General features: G+C 41.6%; 1 protein-coding gene and 2 long non-coding RNA genes across 4 annotated transcripts in view; 1 reads left to right on the forward strand and 2 right to left on the reverse strand.

The window, feature by feature from the left end:
* Positions 1 to 8,396, forward strand: part of MTX2 (metaxin 2) — a 33,879-nt gene extending 25,483 nt beyond the window's left edge. Inside the window, exons 4-10 of the mRNA XM_014954614.1 lie at positions 146 to 218; positions 3,268 to 3,344; positions 4,086 to 4,178; positions 4,886 to 4,924; positions 5,335 to 5,460; positions 6,097 to 6,173; positions 7,887 to 8,396. Of these exons, the coding sequence (XP_014810100.1) occupies positions 146 to 218; positions 3,268 to 3,344; positions 4,086 to 4,178; positions 4,886 to 4,924; positions 5,335 to 5,460; positions 6,097 to 6,173; positions 7,887 to 8,097 (696 nt within the window). The 3' untranslated portion in view covers positions 8,098 to 8,396. The remainder of the gene's footprint in view (positions 1 to 145; positions 219 to 3,267; positions 3,345 to 4,085; positions 4,179 to 4,885; positions 4,925 to 5,334; positions 5,461 to 6,096; positions 6,174 to 7,886) is intronic.
* Positions 6,375 to 7,983, reverse strand: LOC106895279. Its single transcript, XR_001413403.1, has 2 exons — positions 7,847 to 7,983; positions 6,375 to 7,485 (listed from the first exon to the last, which is right to left on the reverse strand). It is a non-coding gene; the product is annotated as an uncharacterized LOC106895279 (long non-coding RNA).
* Positions 8,397 to 11,815: 3,419 nt separating the features above from the next.
* The window catches only part of LOC106895278, a 29,121-nt gene continuing 23,129 nt past the window's right edge, over positions 11,816 to 17,807 (reverse strand). For both annotated transcript variants that reach the window (XR_001413402.1, XR_001413401.1), the window contains one exon: positions 11,816 to 11,927. This is a non-coding gene — a long non-coding RNA (uncharacterized LOC106895278). The remainder of the gene's footprint in view (positions 11,928 to 17,807) is intronic.

Consider the following 17,807-nt stretch of genomic DNA (forward strand, 5'->3'; position numbering starts at 1 on the left):
TTCTTCCTAAAAGCAGTATGCAAGGAGCCATACTTCATAAGTGTGTGCTAAGAACTAGCTAACACATAGTCAAGTGTATTGAGAAGAACATGCTTATTTGTCACGGGTGTATTAATGCTTTTTAAATGTGACTCTTTGTTTCCAGGCCTTTTTGCAAATGTGCAATCTGCCAATCCAGGTGGTTTGCAGGGCAAATGCCGAGTACATGTCCCCATCTGGTAAGTGTGGCCTTCATTTAGATTACGATGTTATACCTCCATTTTGATACCATGGCAACTGCGCCGTGTCTTGCTGATAACAGTCGGTCAGTGCTAGCATGTGTGGGTTGCCTTCCCCCCTCCTCTCCAGTGCACTTTCTCCTTTGTAAACAATTAAAACAGTCAAATGCAAAGTCACGTTGGCATAATGTGTAACTGTGACTGCAGTACCTATGTATATAGCATGTAGACATTTCAAATACGTGGTGAAAACCTCTAAAATTCCTGAGAGGAGTTGTGTCCTGAATCAGAAAGACTTACGTTTCCAAAAGTGACTTTATCCTGCATCCAGGGAATATTCCAGTGAACGCTGTTATATTTTTCCCATTGCTGGGGTGAGACAACACCAGAGGAATATCTTTTGTTATGCTGTCTGGGAGATGATTGCCAGGATGTTGATAGAGGAGGGAGACTGAAGGATCCATTGTCACTGCGAAGGGTGACAGGCGGTTTTAAATCTTCCTCTGATCCATGAGACTGGGTAGAAAAATCCAAACCCACCACCACCAAATTAAGTATTAGAAGGGTACAGAGCCTGTCTTTTGCTGGTTGCCTAAAAATGTCCAGAAGCTGGCTCCAGAAGGTTACCTAAAAACCAGAGAGAATTGGTCAATGCAGGGTGCAAAAGTCTGGCAATCCTCGCACCCTGTCGCAGATTTGTGGTGTGAAGAGGTCCTTATTTACTGATCACCTGGCCCTAGCTGATGACTGCCACTTGGAAGGGCCTGTCGGTATGTGTCTGCCAGCTGTATGGGTTCTGCTGCTGCTACTGGTATTTTCATCAAAGCAGTGGAATTATGCTATTTTTAAAAAAAAATGTTTGCTGGGCAGTGGGAAAAAACCAGCAAAATACAGAAGTATATAACTCATTCGTTAGTAAAGCAAGTTAGCTTTGAAACGCTGAATCCACGCACAGAGAAGCATCTTGCATGTGCAGGAGTAGGACTGGTGGCAGTTGCGTGCTCTTGCTTCACTGCCCCTCACACCCCTGTGTCCACACTTGCTGGCATCTGGTGTTGTAATGTGGGTCTGAACAGTTCCTTCTTCTGCTGAAAACAAGGAGCACAAGAGGGAAAATGATACTGCTTCAATTTTATATGTAGGTAGAAATACATGCCATCTTTGTGCCCTTACTTCTGGAGTCATTATTTTTATTTGCTAACCACATTGCTTTATATTGGTTATTTAATGATAATTCAGACAAGGTTTTCATTTGTTCCCTTCCCTCCCCACCACCTTTTGTCTTACAGTAGCAGCAGACAAAGATCTGCATTTTGTCCTTTTGGGGGGAAGGTTATTTATCTCGTAGTTGTTCTAATGATGAAACCCATTCTGAGGGAGTGAAAAGTATGTTACCAATGGATTGTCTTGGTGTGTGAAGTACAGCCTGACTGAAACTGCTGAATTCTGCAGCATAGAGAGGTCTGCATTTCCTTCTGCATTGTGCAGTGTGTGGATGCAGATGAAGCCTTGGTTGGTGTGATACACTTCATTTATTGCCCTTAGGCTGACAGAGCCAGTGAGAAGTGACTCTCATGATAAAAACCATGGCTGAATCTGCTGTTACCGTGAACTGTGTTTGAGCTAGGCCGAACAGTAGGTTTATTGTGTTTCGGTGAAAAGAGTGAATGTATTGCTAATAATATATTTGGAGTCAGGCAAATACTGATCTTGTTCTTTGGGCTCTTGTCTATCGAGAGCAGAGTTTGCCCACAGCAGGAGGTGGAAAGGTAAAAGGGTGCTGTGCCCCACAGCGCTGGGCAGGCTTGTTTACTGCCTTTGGGCTTGAGGACATTTTCAGTAATACAAAGCATCCAGCATTTATCTCCATTTTATGGATTATTTCAACCATGTAAATAATCCTATAAGATTTAGTCTTTAATATTAGGTTGATGTTTGTCAGTTGCACTTGGCTGAGGGATTTGCAGGACAAGCAAGCTGGTTAGGGCGGATTGGAGCAGGAGCCCTCAGCTTCACACATTGAGAGCTGGGAAAAATGGGCATAAGGCAACTTTTCTTATTCCTTGTGGCTTGCAGTGTGTAACAGGGCTTCACGTTGTATCTCTGCCTGCCTTAAAGCTTTGGCTCAGTTCTGCGTGTAAGAAGAGTTACCAAGCAGAGACGGTGACACATACAGGCTCGGGAGTCCTTCACGCCCCAGGAAGTTCCACCAGTGACATAGTCATTTCCCAGTTTCCTTTTAAGGACTGGCCATTTTTAGCCCTGCTCCATGCTGGACTCTCAGGGCTCAGCTTCATAGACTGAACATTGAGCCTTCCTAGTACTAAGCTTTAACCCCATTTTGCTTCTGTGGAGATGAAACAGCTCCTTTCCCCTGCCAGCCCCTGAGATTGGAAGGTTTCATACCAAGAACCTCTTCCTGACCCCAGGACCACAGAGGCTCAAAAATACCAGCTCACAAGTAGAGGGTGAAGTCTGGGGCAGCCAACAGGAGCTGGCTGGTCCAGTTGCTGGAAATCTGAAGGGCTGGAGGAGGGAGAGTCAAGATCCTGCCTGGCTGAGTGTGTGTTTGCACTTCCCCCTGCTTGCTGTTCTGGGCTCGGTGCCACCTCTCCCGTCACCCTTTCAGCAGCCCTTTCCCTGCTAGTGGGTTAGGAGGGAGGGTGGGAACGCGTTGTGTTGTGAAACTAGCCAAGGGCTCTGTCTGCTTTCCTGGGCTTTCTCAGCTCTGCTTCAGAGAAACGCTGAATGAAGTCTTTCCAGCAAAGCAAACTCCTTTATTAAAATACAAGTCAGTAGATTGCGTAACTTTGAAATACACAATTGCAAGTGTTGCATGTAAAAGAGGATCAGGAGGAGGAAGATCAGGAGGAAGATGTTTATTACTACAAACGTTTGCTGGGTGAGCTATATGTTAGAGCTTTACCTGTCCTTATTTGGAAAAACCTGATGTTCAGTTTTACCTGCAGTATTTAATTGCTTTGAAAATTGTAAATGATGCTCTACAGGAATGAAAAGCTCTTACTAAATCACATCTCTCATTCCGCAGGCAAAGTACCCTTCATTCACGTGGGAAATCAAGTAGTATCTGAACTTGGGCCCATAGTCCAGTTTGTAAAAGCTAAGGTAAGAGTACAATGTTTTCGTCAGTTGCTGAATAGCATGTTAATCTCCTTAGTACTTCTGCTGATTTAGGAAGCTCTTCTGGAATGTTACTTAATTTCTTAAAACAGCGTAGAAATCTAGTGCCATTTCAAAAGTGTAATAGGAGTTTGTTGATGTGGAAATGTTTTTCTTTGTCATTTACTCAAATTCTGGAAGTAAATTCTGTGTGGGATAGATGCATGCCAGCGCCAGTCTCTGAGACTGTTTTTCTACGTGCCCCGTCTCTGGGTCTTAGAGCCTCTAAACCCAGAATGACTGGTTTAAACCCTGAAGTGCCAGATAATGTTCAAATTAGCCTCGCCTCCCTCTCCTCCTGCCCCTGTATTTTTAAAAATACTGTCTTTTCACCAAACAGCTGATAAAGCTGTATCACAGGTGTGAATTTATGTTTACTTCTTGCTGCCGAGATACACTAACCAGGAGGCTGTGAGCTCAAACTGTTCATCTATAACTGATAATAGTCTGCATTTTTTTGTAGATAGCTATGTTACATTATGATGATTTCTTTTTAATTCTAAAGGACAGTATATGTAAAAATTGCATTATAATTTGCTGTTGAACTCTGTAAGAGATCAGGATCTGAGCACTGTCAATGAGCTCTGAAGCTTATTGACTTCAGAGGTCCTTGGGTCAGGCATTGCTGAATATTCCAATATCCTTTTTTACATGTGTGTGTCTGTCTTTTTTTCTTTTCCCCATTAGGGTCATTCTCTCAGTGATGGGTTGGATGAAGTCCAGAAAGCTGAGATGAAAGCCTACATGGAATTAGTCAATAATATGCTCTTGACAGCAGAGGTACAGCAAACCATAGTAACTCCACACACTTACAGAAGGGATTATGAGCAAGAAAGCTTTAGGATTTTTCCTTATATTGGCAATTCTGCTCGTTCTTAGATTATGTTCTCAACTTTTGAGGTGAAAGGAGGTAGGAATAAATTCTCTAGACCTTATGGATTGCTTGCTGAAATGTTGCTGTAGACAGAAGCCCTGGGTATGACTCCCCTGACCTACCTGAAGCGTGTCATGTAGCTGTAGGAGTAACCGATTTGCACAGATGGAAGGTGCCAGTGGTTCCCATGATCCTGCCCTGTCCCACAGGCGGGCAGGCACCCGCTGTCAGTTCCATAGTGTTTCTAGCAGTGGCTGGGTTCCTTTGCTGTCCCCATCTGTGGCCAGTTAACGTGACACAATCCCAGTGCAGGGACAGCCTTGGAAACACTGGGCAAGCTGCAGGTGGTACTGGGCTGGTAACTCGTGTGCTGAGTTGGGTGCCAGGAGGGGGCCTTCGCTCTCAGATTGCTCCTGGTGCTGCTGAAGGAAGGTCTAGCAACTGGGCTTTTGCCTTCCAATTTTAATTTATTTTCTACATTCAGAGGCCTAACAAAAGTAACGAAATGGAAATTTAATCTAATATAGAAAAGAAAATTCTTCTAGTGAGAAATGATTGTCTCTGTATTCTCCTTTATTAGGAAGTTTTACTAAGTGTTCCTTTCTGTTCCTAGCTCTATCTCCAATGGTGTGATGATGTTACAGTAGAGGAGGTGAGTGGTTCTGCAGCATTTATCTTAATTAAAATTTAATGAGAAAACACTTTTGCTCACAATTGCAAGTCCCTACTCATAAATGAAACATTGAGGTTTATACCATTAATGATACAGTCTTTTCACTTTAATTTTGCTTGCATATACATTTTAGGGAAGTTGTGTCATTACTGGAGGTAGCTGACTGCAAAATAGATATGGGTTTCCTATATGTTTCTGAAGTAATAGTTTTAAATGGTTATGCTGCAAACTATAAATTCTGTGCAAATAATGACAGGATATCACACACCTCGCTTTCTCTTTTACAGCTCCCTTTCTGATAGAAATATGTGAATATTAGCTATTTTGGGCATAGAGGTATCTGTATTTTCTTGTGTGATAACACAGTACCTTTCCATTTCTAACCAAAGATCACCCACCCGAGGTATGGCTCCCCGTACCCGTGGCCTCTGAACCGCATTTTGTCCTATCAGAAGCAGTGGGAGGTCAGGCGAAAGATGAAAGCCATTGGATGGGCTGGCAAGACACTTGAACAGGTCAGTATGTGAGGTGAAGCTTATTTCTTTACCTTGTTTTATTGTTTTCTTTCTTTCTTTTTTATTTTTTAAAGGCTGTGGAGAGTTACACTTTCTTGAAACAGATGTAGTAAAAAATATATTTTGTACTTAAAATATTATCGGGAGTCAGGAGTTTGCCTTCAGCAGCAATAAATTTTAAATTATGTGCAACCCGATGGGGTGGGAGGAAGGATGTTTTACCGTGAGTGTACATCTCTGGTGATGTTAGTTTAGGCCATAGTCCTGAAAATAGGTTGTAATTTACTTTATGGCATTAATATGCGCTTTGCAGGATTGCGGCTTCCCTTGTCAGAGGTCTTGAAAGAGAAAAGGAAAAAAAAGCAAAGCAGTTTTGAGGTATAAGTTAGTAGCTTTAATTAAGCTAAGTTATAAATGTTATGGAAAGCACTTAATCAAAATTGCTTTACATCAAATGTTAGTAACATTTAGCTACCTGCCTACTGCGTAGGTTTGACTGACTTTAACAGCTTTTGATGTTCCAACATCGTATATTCCTTGTTCCCACCGTCAGCGCAAATACAGTAAAGAGGTTATTTTGTGCAATGTTGGTATTTCCCGGCAATATGGATCTTTATCTTTTGTGTGTTTTGATAGGTGCTTGAAGACGTAGATCAGTGTTGTCAGGCTCTCTCCCAGAGATTAGGAACACAACCGTATTTCTTCAATAAGCAGTAAGTTACTCTTTATTGAAATATTACATCCAGGAATGCGAGATATAGATATACATCCACATATATATACATATGGAAAACTCCTGTTTTATTTTAATGCTGCATCAGGAAATACAAATGTGTGACTGGAATATAAACATGAAATTTCAGAAATAAGTAATTAAAGGTATTAAAAGGAAAGTTTCTGTAAGTTTCTGTTGCTTTTTTTTTTTTTTAAGTTTCTGTTGTTTTTTTTTTTCCTATTCATGACTTAGGATCAGTTGCAAAGTGAAAACTAAGATTCACGTTCCCAGGGAGAAAAAAGGAACAATGTGGCCTTCATGGGATGTCTCTGCTTTCACTCGTTTCTTCCAATTGCAAAGAGCTTTTTTTTTCTCACCATAATTCAATATTTTTAAAATGTTATAGATTTAAATAACATCACGTTAATTCCCTCTTCTCCTGTGCATAGACCAGACTGGAAATGCTCTGGTCTGGACTTCAGTTTGGACAGGGAGATGTCTTCAAAAGGCAGTATATGGTCTTGGTTACTTTTCTGTGTGGGTCTTTGCCTCTTAATTTTTCCAAGTTGAGAGTAGGTGGGTAGTGTAAATTGAGTGGATACAGAAATATGTATTACAGAAGATAATTTTAATTGCATCTTCTCATCATTCTTTAACAGAGAATCTCCTAATTTTTCTTTCTGTATTTGTAAAGAATTGTAACTCAGGGATTTTGTTTTTGTTGTTTGTTACCCAGGCTTTCTTGGTAAAGTTTCAACCTTTAAGCTTGTCAGCTGAAATGCTACTAAGGAAGTATGTATTCTTAGTCCAGTATTTTTCAGGAAGTCTGTGACTTCTGGGAGTCTGTAGGAGGTAAATAATAAAGGCAGCCTGGTGCTGCCAAATTGAAGTTTGTTATACGAGGGTCCACATCTCTGCTGGAGAGTTCTTAGTGATCCACAAATAGAAAGGCAAAAAATTTATCAGTTAAAAACCCCTGATGCTGCTTACCTTGAACACTAGAGAAGGACTCTTAAGTTATATTAATATAACTTAAGATAATTGAATATAACTTATATATTAAGATAACTTAGTATAATTGAAAAAAAATTTTATTTGCACATGGGCTACTTACATACAGACGTCCAAGACGACAATTCAGAAGGCTTGTACCTAAGGTACAAGGTATAAGGTAGGACGACTCAAAATGTTTAATGGATCACTGTTTCCCAAAATACCTGTCTTCTTCTGTGTAGTCCATTTTCAAAAAAGAGATGTTTCCAGCTGCTGTCACCTGGAGCTCCTTTTCTTATTGGTTGAATAGTTCCTGGCTATTGAAAAGCACAGAGAGGGAATACGTGTTGTTTTTTTTTTTTTAATAAACCTCTGCAGAGGAAAAATTCCAAAAAGACTTGATAAGCATTTGCCCTTGTAACAGAACTAGAAAGTGGAGCATGGTTTGATATTGGATCAGTAACTCTGGCCTTTCTAAGAAGTGTTATTTCCACATTCCAAGCTACCAAAAGCAAAGAAAGATGCCATACTAAGAACTAGCAGTATGCTTAGGTACTGCACACACAGTTTTCATGCATTTGGTCAGTTCAGTATTGCCTGATGTCTTCCCAATTCTTAGGTTGTGTGGCTAGCGAGACATTATTCAGAACAGCGGGGTTTTCCTTAATCAGGACTCACCTTCCAAAATACCTGTTCTTATTTCTCTTTGCTTTCACAGACCAACTGAATTAGATGCGCTGGTATTTGGACATCTGTTCACAATCCTCACTACTCAACTGACCACTGACGAACTCTCTGAAAAAGTGAAGAACTACAGTAACCTCACAGCCTTCTGTCGGCGGATAGAGCAGCAGTACTTTGAGGGCCATGACAAAGACAGCCCCACGACTGTCACGGCCCGGCCGGCCAAGAGGTCCTTGCTGAGATGAGCGTGCTGGTTGGTGGTCGGGGTGGATTGCACTGCAGTCTTGGGTTTTGTTGTTCAGTGGATTGATTTTGAGAATGGAAATGTGTGTTAACTTTTTGAAGCTGCCAAATCATTCTGGAGAAAGAAAAAAAAAACCAAACTCTAAATGCATTTTTTGTGTTGTAGAATATACTGTGCACATTTAATCTGAAATGACTGCACGGGCACTTCCGTTTCAAGAGCCTGTATGCCACTACGCTAAAGTGACCTTGGAAAAATATTGTATCTGTATGAAAATAAAATAAAATATTTAAAAAAGTTTCTCTTAGATCTTTCTAAAAGCCTTTCTTTCTAAGGTTTATGTCTATGTAATTCATGTCTATGTAGTTATTGAGTGGGATCCTGTTGGCAGGACACCTGGAAGACGGTTGTATGGTAAACTAGTTAGAATTATTAAACTGAGAATGAAAGGACTCATTAGAGATACTAAGTTTGCTTGCTGCAGCCAAAATTAATTCAGGAATTGGCTGACAAAAATTTCTTGGAGGTCTGCAGCACACAAATAATGTGATTTTATTCAGTCAGTTCTTACCTTGTGTCAGAGTAGCTCCTGGCTGTCATTTCTTCTTATGTGTGTCCTGCCTCTGCTTTCATTTCTTAAAGAGCAAGGCAAGCTGAGGATTAAAACTGGGGAATCCTAGGAAGAAAAAAAAAAAGTAAATCCAAAACCCAAAGGTGAACAAGAAATGAATTTGCTAGGTGAGCATCTATCTCAGTGTTCCCACTGCCAGTATGTTCACGTTGTTTCTGAACTTTGGCAAAGTTGCAGGTGTGAGCCTGTGGCTGCGTGCCTTGCTCATCCTGCCTCCGTATTACCCTGTGCTATGTGCAGGCACAGTAATACAGCAGTAAACAAATAAATATCATTGTGGTGCTCCAAAAACCCTCACAATGTGGAACTTTTCAAGGGAGAGTTCCTGTGTGGAGGCAAGGACTCGATCTGACTAATATTTCTTCAAACTCATTAAATGGCATCACTCTCTTCTGCTGTGTCAGTTGTACTTGACACTTTTCCAAAAGCACCAGCAATTCCACCTGGGAATGTGGAGTCCTTGTGCACTCAGGAGGTCCTGGGCACAAAACAAAGATGTTTGGCTAGTTGGAACTGTCATCTTTTCTTACTATGAAATAGTATATGAAATACTTTTATATACATAGTATATATTAATATACTATGAATAGTATATGAAATACATATTTTTTTACTGTACTCCTCAGTGTCAAAATACTTACTGGCTTGAACTGGTTATGCAATGGTCATGGTATTTTTGGCTGCCAGTTCCTTCTCTCTTAGAAGCTGAACAGAAAGCTGCTATGTACCTTGGACTGGCTGGGTCTCTCTTGAATCTGTAGCTCATGAACCACTACTACTTACTCATTCCTCTCGTCAGCTCCGCTGGAAAATGAAGCTGCATTCTTACTGCCTGCTTTTTGAAACAAGGGTCCTACTGGAGTCAAATCCACGTAAAGACTGATGTATAAGGGGGTCTTGGCCTTTCATCAAATCACTCTTGCCAGGATTGGAAAATTGCTCTTATCCTGCATTTCAGTCTTAAAATTTCAGATGGGTATGTTTGGTATCTTTTCAAACTAAACCCCATCAACTCCTGGCAGCTCAGTGACAATTTCTGCTATCGAAGCAGTCAGTGGCTGAGAACCCAGATATTTCTTTCAAACCTCCTTTTCTGCATTAATGCAACTTCTGGAAAAACTGGAAAAGAATTTTATTATCTATAATATATTATATATATTATTATTATATATCATTATTATTATATATATTATATATAATTGTTTATATATATTATATATAATTTCTTAGTTTGGAGAGAATATTATGATATACACTACTTTGAAAGAAAAACACTTTCTAGTAGCCTAGTCTCAAAAGCTAGCAGTGTCACAGTGATGGGGAAATCCTGCGTGAAAACTCAAGTGTCTTAATCCAGAGCAATAAAACTTGCTTTTTACCTCTTGCTATTTACAGAGCACCATTCATGAGTAAAGATTTTACCCTAGTTTCTGTGGCTTTGGCCGTTCTTCTCCCACAAGTAGACTGAACTGCAGAGTAATTTACTTAATGCATTTCCAAGCCCACCTATGCACAAGCATTAACTTACACACAGTCTGAAGAAGTGCAAGTGGGCACGTATTCCTCCTCTTTCAAGGCTGCAGTGCCCATTAGCCAAGTGGTAACCAAATTTTAGCAATTGCTTTGAAACAGCATTGAATAAAATAATGTTTTTCTATTTTGGCAAGGTTTCCATGAGGCAGAGCAAGCACTGGTAGTACCACACTTTGAATGCTGAACTGCTAGTTATTGCAAATTTTGTGTGGTAACATGTAATAAGGTTCATAACTTCAGAGGATTAAAAAACCCCACTGAGGTAGCCATATGCATTAACCCACTTTGAATGTCTCCTCTAGAAAATATACTCACATGCTGTGGAAGTGGTTCAGCAAAAGATACAGATCTGTTAAAGCTTGTAGAAATCCATCTGAGCTACTTAGACTGCAGTTAAGGATACAGAGACAGGCAAATTACACAGAGTTTTCAATATTGAAGTGAGAGAACAAGCAGAGACTGAGCTCTGAAAGCTAAACTGAATAGCTTCTGAAAGTTTAACCACCCCTTGTTCCTTGTGTATGACTTTGATAACTTAATTAGTAAAACAAAATTTAAATAGGAAAAAGCATACCTTACTTCCTTGACTGAAGAGCATACTTTCTGTACGGTGTGTCTGCCACAGGGCTGGTTTCTAGTTCAGGCTGCACCTCATTCTAGGCGATACCTAAACTTAAAAGTACAAGGAAAATCTTGGCTTTGCTACCAGTGTTGAAAATAGCTATTAAAATCCTAGACAAAGGACAGACTTTGTATTTCATAAATACAAGAAACCATTATGCTATTTTAAAACGGCATCGCTAGCAGAGCGACTGAGCCGAGCACCGAGGCCCACAGCTTGTAAGCCCCGCTTTAACTCTTGGGAGGCCACAGTCCCATAAAGCACACTGATAGTGATTGCTACTGAAAGGCTGTGCACGGTTCAAGAGGAGTAATAATGAAAAATGGAAACAAGACCACCAGTAAAAACAGTTAAGAGTGGAAAAAATCCAAACCCAACCCCAACTCAAATTCTATAACCTTTATAGCAACGGAGTTGAGCAAGTCAACCTGCCTTAACCCAGACCAAGTAAAGAGGGCTTTCTATGAGTCAGAGTGACCCATGGACAGGGCTGTGCAAGTGCAGCCCGTGAGAATTTTACTCTGGAGTTGTGTGTTTTTCTACATCTCCCATGACTGACCCACAACTGCTGCACCAGAGGCAGGAATTGGGCCAGGAAGGCCTATGGTCTGTTTCACGTAGCAGGACAGCGTGGATGATGACTTTCTTTCCTCGCTTTTCAAGCTTAAAAACCTCAAGCTCCCAGAGGCTGTTTTGGATGAAGAAAGCAGACAGCTGGAACTTCTTAAGTTTCCCAAAATCAAGACAAAAATTAGATTTCTAACAGAAAGAATGTCAGGAGCAGCTGCACCATGGCTTAACATACATCCTCTGACTATGCCCCACCAGGAATTGCTGGAGTCACTCAACCAAAACAGTACACAAAGTCATAAAAGCACTCATAGCTACAAGTGAATAGACATTACTGAATCCAAACAGTGTATAAGTCACTTGCCTGTGGTGGTTTGCTTCTTGCAGTCTTTTTGCTCCACAAATTAATAGCTTCATGTGGAGATGCTCAAGTTGAGCTAAATGCCAGTCGGAAAGTAGCAGATGCTTTCCTTGCCTGATGGAGGTAAAACAATTGGGAAAGTTCTGGTGAAAAAAAGCCTGTGCCTCCATTCCCAAAATGCTTCTTTGGGGTTCTGGAAGGGACTACTCTTGCTCAGCACAGACCCCACTCAGCAGTTACCTGGTAGTGTCCTTGGTGGATTCTGGTCTCTGCTCCCATCAGAAATGCATGGTGCCAGTTCCAGATGTCGTGGAGGTCTCGTGTGCCTGGCAGCACAGCACTGTATGCACAGCTAAACTGGGGGTCCCGTGTGCCCTGTGTCTCCCCATGTACAGCCCAGGAAATGGAGCAACCATCCTGCTCCACCACAGGCTGTGGCAAACCAGCTTGTGCTTCGAAAGTAGGCAGGATTTCAGCCATGGGCTAATTTTTAGTATCATAGAGTCATAGAATGGTTTGAGTTGGAAGGGACCATAAGATCATCTAGTTCCAACTCCCCTGCCAGGGGCAGGGACACCTCCCACTGAACCAGGCTGCTCACAGTATTGGGTCATTGTTTCCAACCGACAGCCCCCCCAGAGCCCCTGGTTTTCCTGTCCCTCTCCGTGACTGGGGAGTCTCTAATGCTACCTACGGTTTAGGATGTTGTGATGAGATTTCAAGACATTTTGTGAAGGAGCTTTGGTGGTAGCAGCTTTTGCTAGGATCTATCACTCTTCACATATCACTAAAAATTATAGCATTGAATGGTATTAATGAGATAGTCATCTGCTATTATCTCTGCCTTTTATTTTATTTCCCCTTTTCCTCCCCAAGGAAGCAAAAATAACCTGGCAATCTCCTGCTTCTCAAATGTAGTTAAAGCTCAGTGTTGGGGAAAAAAAAGAGCCTAGCACAGGCCTGCACATGGAGAATGCTGCTGAGCTGCACTTAATGATGCCTCTTAGGATCAGCTGTGCCGCTAGAAAACGCTTCATTTCCTGTGGCTTTCTTTCTTTACAAGCGGAGTGCAGCTCCAATGGCTCTCACAACAATTAGCACCCACTTGTTCTGCAGGTTTGAAGTTTTTTGCATTAGTCAGGTTGAGAAATTCATGGTATTAATCATGACTGAAGTTGTTATTTATCACCTGCTGGGTGAGAAATAATAATTTTGGCACTACTGGGGCAGCAGGCCAGAAGTACCAAATTAAGTAAAACATCTAAACACTAGCAAGGATCATTTCTCTGATTAATGAATTGTTACAAAGAAAAAGTGCTACTCGTTATCTGATCTTAGGATAAAAGTAGGAGTTGGAAGTAGAAAGCGTAAGTAAAGTCAGGCTATACCCTGCTGCAGTTTGAAACTTTCCTGGCTGATGGCTCTTGTGTCATTCCTAACTGCTAACACGCGCTCCTCTGCGTCAGGGGTTCGCGAGGCTTGGCTCCCACCCTCAACCCCGACTATGTAAAAAAAGTAGGTTTTGGCAGGGAGCTCAAGGCCCATTGTGTAATCGCCTCGAAAGAAACGCTGAAATGACTTTAACCTTCCAGGGCTTGTCCGGGCTGGAAGGTTTTGCCATAGGAACAGTTACCAGCCTGGCAAAACACCATTGTGTGAAGGCAATAATAGGGGTGCAGGAAACAAAACCAGCGACATAAAGAGAATTGAGTTTACACCCAGGTAACTACCCGTACCGCGGCCATTAGTCACCTACGGGATTAAAAGAGCCCACAAACTGTAGCCACCTGATCAGAAGTATTTAACATGTAAATACAGAAAGGGCTGGCCTACACAGAAGCGGTTACATTGAAATGAGGTCTGTGTGTGCTCTTACAACCCTAAGCCACCAAGTCACTGAGATATACCATGACCTCTCCCTGCGAGACCGTTGCGGGCAGCTGGGGAGCTGACAGTGTAGCAGTGCCCTCAGAAACGCTATTTTCTGGGCTCATAAATGAGATGTAAACTGACTGTTAGCCTTGAATATGGCTGAAGAACTCAGCCCAGGAGAGAAGTGCCACCACTGAAAGCAAGCAGAAACTTCGGGTGCAATTTTGTGAGGGTTTCAGAGACCCTTTTTGGCTCCAACTAATACACTTGCTGGAAAGGCAGGACAGGCTTTTTCCACAGAGAGCATCAACCATTCCCGTCTATTGCTGCAGACTTCAAATTTGGAACTAGTTGACGTGAAGAACTTCCACTGTTGACACAGATGGACTGCCCCTGCTGACATCTGTGGCAACCAAAGTAACTCCTGTTTACCGAGCCAGCATGCCCAGAGGCTGTCTTGAAATAGTGAGCTGACATGAGAGGTCAATATGATCCCATGCCTCTCCTATTTGGCTTAATGTTGACAGCAACCCAGCTTGTCAATGAAGACATTTTTATAAGCAAGCTTTATGTCACATAAATGCTCTCTCATCTAGATTTTTTTTTTTTCTTTTTTTTTTTTTTCTTACCTAACAGTTTATTCTGCATTTAAGAAGAAAATTAGAGATCTTGAGGATGCAGGGCATGATGGTCACCTTCCCTACAAGCACCGCTCAAATCATCAGTCCTCCAGGGTTTGTGGCCTCAGTTCAGTGACAAAGATTCGAAACAAGAATGAAAAGGGTGATCATTCATAGAAAATTAAAGCAGCAGCAAAAGGCTTGTTGCAAACAGAAGACCATCTTCCTAGGCTGAGCAGGCAGCTATCAGAGGGTATCTGAATGAACCTTGTTGCAGGTGCTGTTGGGGGGGAACCAGTGCAGCTTTGCCATGACAAATTGTGTAGAGCTGGAAAGAGGACCAGCCATCACACAGCTGGTCTGGTCAGGCCAGACTATGGCACGGCCCAGTCCCCAGAGCATCTTCCTCTTCCAAATTACTCTGCTGTCATCATGAATTTACAATTTCTACCACTTCTTCCTGCCAAAGATTTGTCAAGTACACCTCCCTAGTCATACATCTCAGGTTGTCTGTCATCCTCTCATGGCTCATGACATCTCTCTACTTTCAGCTACGAAGTACAATTTTGGCCAGGTGTTCTTAACTTTGAAGCTATCTGTTGCTAGTCACACCGTTCTCTCGCTGCTGAGATCAACAGTTTTGTCACTGATGCACAGGATTATTGCCTGATACAATCTTGTGACAATTATCCTTCATCTCTCAGATGTTATCACTTGGACTGTTAGGTTACTGTTACTGTTACTGCCCACTTTCTTTTCTTGTCAAGACAATAAAAACTTCCCTTTAGGTCCACTGCTGTTTCTATCATGATTCCTTTAAATTCCTCTCTAAAATTCCTTTGCAGTTTCTGTCGACTCCTTCCCTCAGAAGTGCACAGCGTTTTGATCTACGATGCCTCCTAGCCAAGAAGTATATGGCTGAGATTACTGACTATCTGCACGATCTCTTTCATTTGCAGCTTTAAGTGTGTGTTGTGGCATGTTTAAGGAACCAGTTGATGAAGATCAGTAGTTTGGGGGCATTATGGGAAGGGTACGTTTTTATCTACTTAAATAAACTCCTCTCCAGCACATTTTGTTGCAGGTTATAATGTTTTGTAAAAGACAGCTAGGGTTCTGCATGTGTGTGTAATGACCCCAGATGCCTGTGACTTGTACAGTACATATGAGTGTGAGTGCAAAGGTCTTGCTGTGATCTCAAAGCACACTCTTAGCAAAACGTGCAAACACTGCTGGGGAAAAGGCTGCCCATCATCTGATGGAACTGCTCTTGACACACAGAGGGCAGCTCCTGCAGGCCTCTTTCTATGGAGGGGCTTTCCTTTGGTTCAGTGCATATTCCTGGGGCCTGTCCTGCTGCCCCTTCTCCCTGACATCCTTTTATGACCCCCCTGCCTTTGCTCCCACTTCAGGGTCTTCCTGCACCAGGAAAAGGAAAGGGGTGTCCCTCAGGAAAGGTTTTTATGCCTGTGGACTGCATTCCTCCCTCTGCTTCGAAAGAGATTCCTTGTGCCCATATAATCACCTTACTAGGATTTGTTTGAAGCATCCTCCAAGCCTACCACCTTCCGTCCCGTGTATCTATAGCGAGTCCAAATGCTACTGCCACAAGAAACATTGTGCTTCCATGAACTATAATGCCTAAAATCTGCTTTTCTAACTCACAAATCACAAACAATGCTAATAACAAGGTAACTGGTGTTAATTTTTTTCCTGAAGTTTGACAAATCAAGACTGGAAAACTGGAAAGTAAGATTAAGACTTATTTGGATAATGCAGTTATCTCAAATTTCTTTAGCATTTTTGTATTATAATAAAAAAAATTGTGCTTCCATGAACTATAATGCCTAAAATCTGCTTTTCTAACTCACAAATCACAAACAATGCTAATAACAAGGTAACTGGCGTTAATTTTTTTCCTGAAGTTTGACAAATCAAGACTGGAAAACTGGAAAGTAAGATTAAGACTTATTTGGATAATGCAGTTATCTCAAATTTCTTTAGCATTTTTGTATTATAATAAAAAAATTATCAATGTAGTCATAAACTGTGATTTACTGAGAAGTAGGCTGAGCAAAGCTTGGAAAGGCCAGAAGCCTCTCCAGAGAGGGTTAAAAGTCCAAAACACTTAAAAAAGGACTCCAAAAGAGGAAAAACTGGTAGCAATAAGAGAATGGAGTTCCCTTTCAATCCTTAAATCAGCTCAGTGAGTTTCTCCATATATTGTCCTCCTCACCACAGTGAACTGGAGCCATCTCTTGCACTGAAGCCAGCAGAAGTTGTTTGATGCACCCCATTTGAAACGTCACAGATCTGCAATCAAACGAGTGGTTTCTAGCCAAAGATTACAAAATACTTGGCAAATTTAGCCGAGTGGATGAGTCAGAGAGAAAAACCTGCCTGACAGAAGAGTAAGTCAAGCCACAGCAGTTGCAAGTAATTTGTCCCAAATGTGAGCAGGGCAAAATCTAGAACAGGAGGCTGGCGGCTGGTTTCCCAGCTCCACGCTCCAACCACTGCACTGCATTCTTTGCTGCTTTTTTAACCACAACGGCCTCTGAAAATCACCCTTCAAAGGCGTTTCTTGGTAGTAATAAATGAACCATCAAAACCTAAACAAAGAACCCAGCAGCTGAGATAACGCAACTTAACAAATAGAAATGACTAAGATTGCCTTGTCCTCTGCTCATTTCCAAAAGAATAAAGCCCAGGTCATTTATAAAGCCTTCCCCCTTCCCCTCTCCTTTGCAGCCCCTTGGGAGTCACCCAGGAGACAGCACCACTTTCCTCCGCTTCCCCATCTTTAAAATATATTCATTCCAGTTTTCAAATTGCTATTTTGTAGTGCTAAATCTCTACCCACACTAATTTCTCCAGGTCAGAATCTGACCCTGATTTGAACAAAACCCGGAGTCAAATATTCACACCAGAATGCTTTTGCCTTGCTGCATGTCAGATGCCATCTCCCTGCAAATGTTTCACACACCTTGGAGTGCAGCTTGTGGAACTGATGAGGTGAAGAGCACTGCAGAGCAGCTCTGTGCTGGTAATCACAGGACTGAAGAAACACATACATCATCTGCCACATAGGTTGGCATTTCAAGTAAAAAACCTTCACAATGTGTAAGATGTTGGACAAATGATGGCCATATGCATGTTTGTCTCTGCACAGATGTCTTTGCATTCTCAGCTAGGAAAAAGCTGAGGTAGGCTCTTTTTACCGACAGTTTAATATTAGTGACACAGTTTATGTCCTCTGCAAAAACAATAATGGAGGATAAGGTGACATAAATTATTTGCAAATCGTTTGACATATGCAGGGCATTGTCCTTGCAATAATCACCATCAGTCTGTCAGTTTAAGATATGAACCGTGCCACTGCCATTTTATATCATTGTGTTAAGCTTTCACATGTTGTAATTTTACAGATTTGTTCTTTGCAGAACACTGCAACACAAATCAAATTGTATTATGTTTAGTCATATGCTGTGCAGAGCACCTC

Source organism: Calidris pugnax, unplaced genomic scaffold (genome assembly GCF_001431845.1).
Source record: "Calidris pugnax isolate Ruff unplaced genomic scaffold, ASM143184v1 scaffold103, whole genome shotgun sequence".
NCBI lineage: Eukaryota > Metazoa > Chordata > Aves > Charadriiformes > Scolopacidae > Calidris > Calidris pugnax.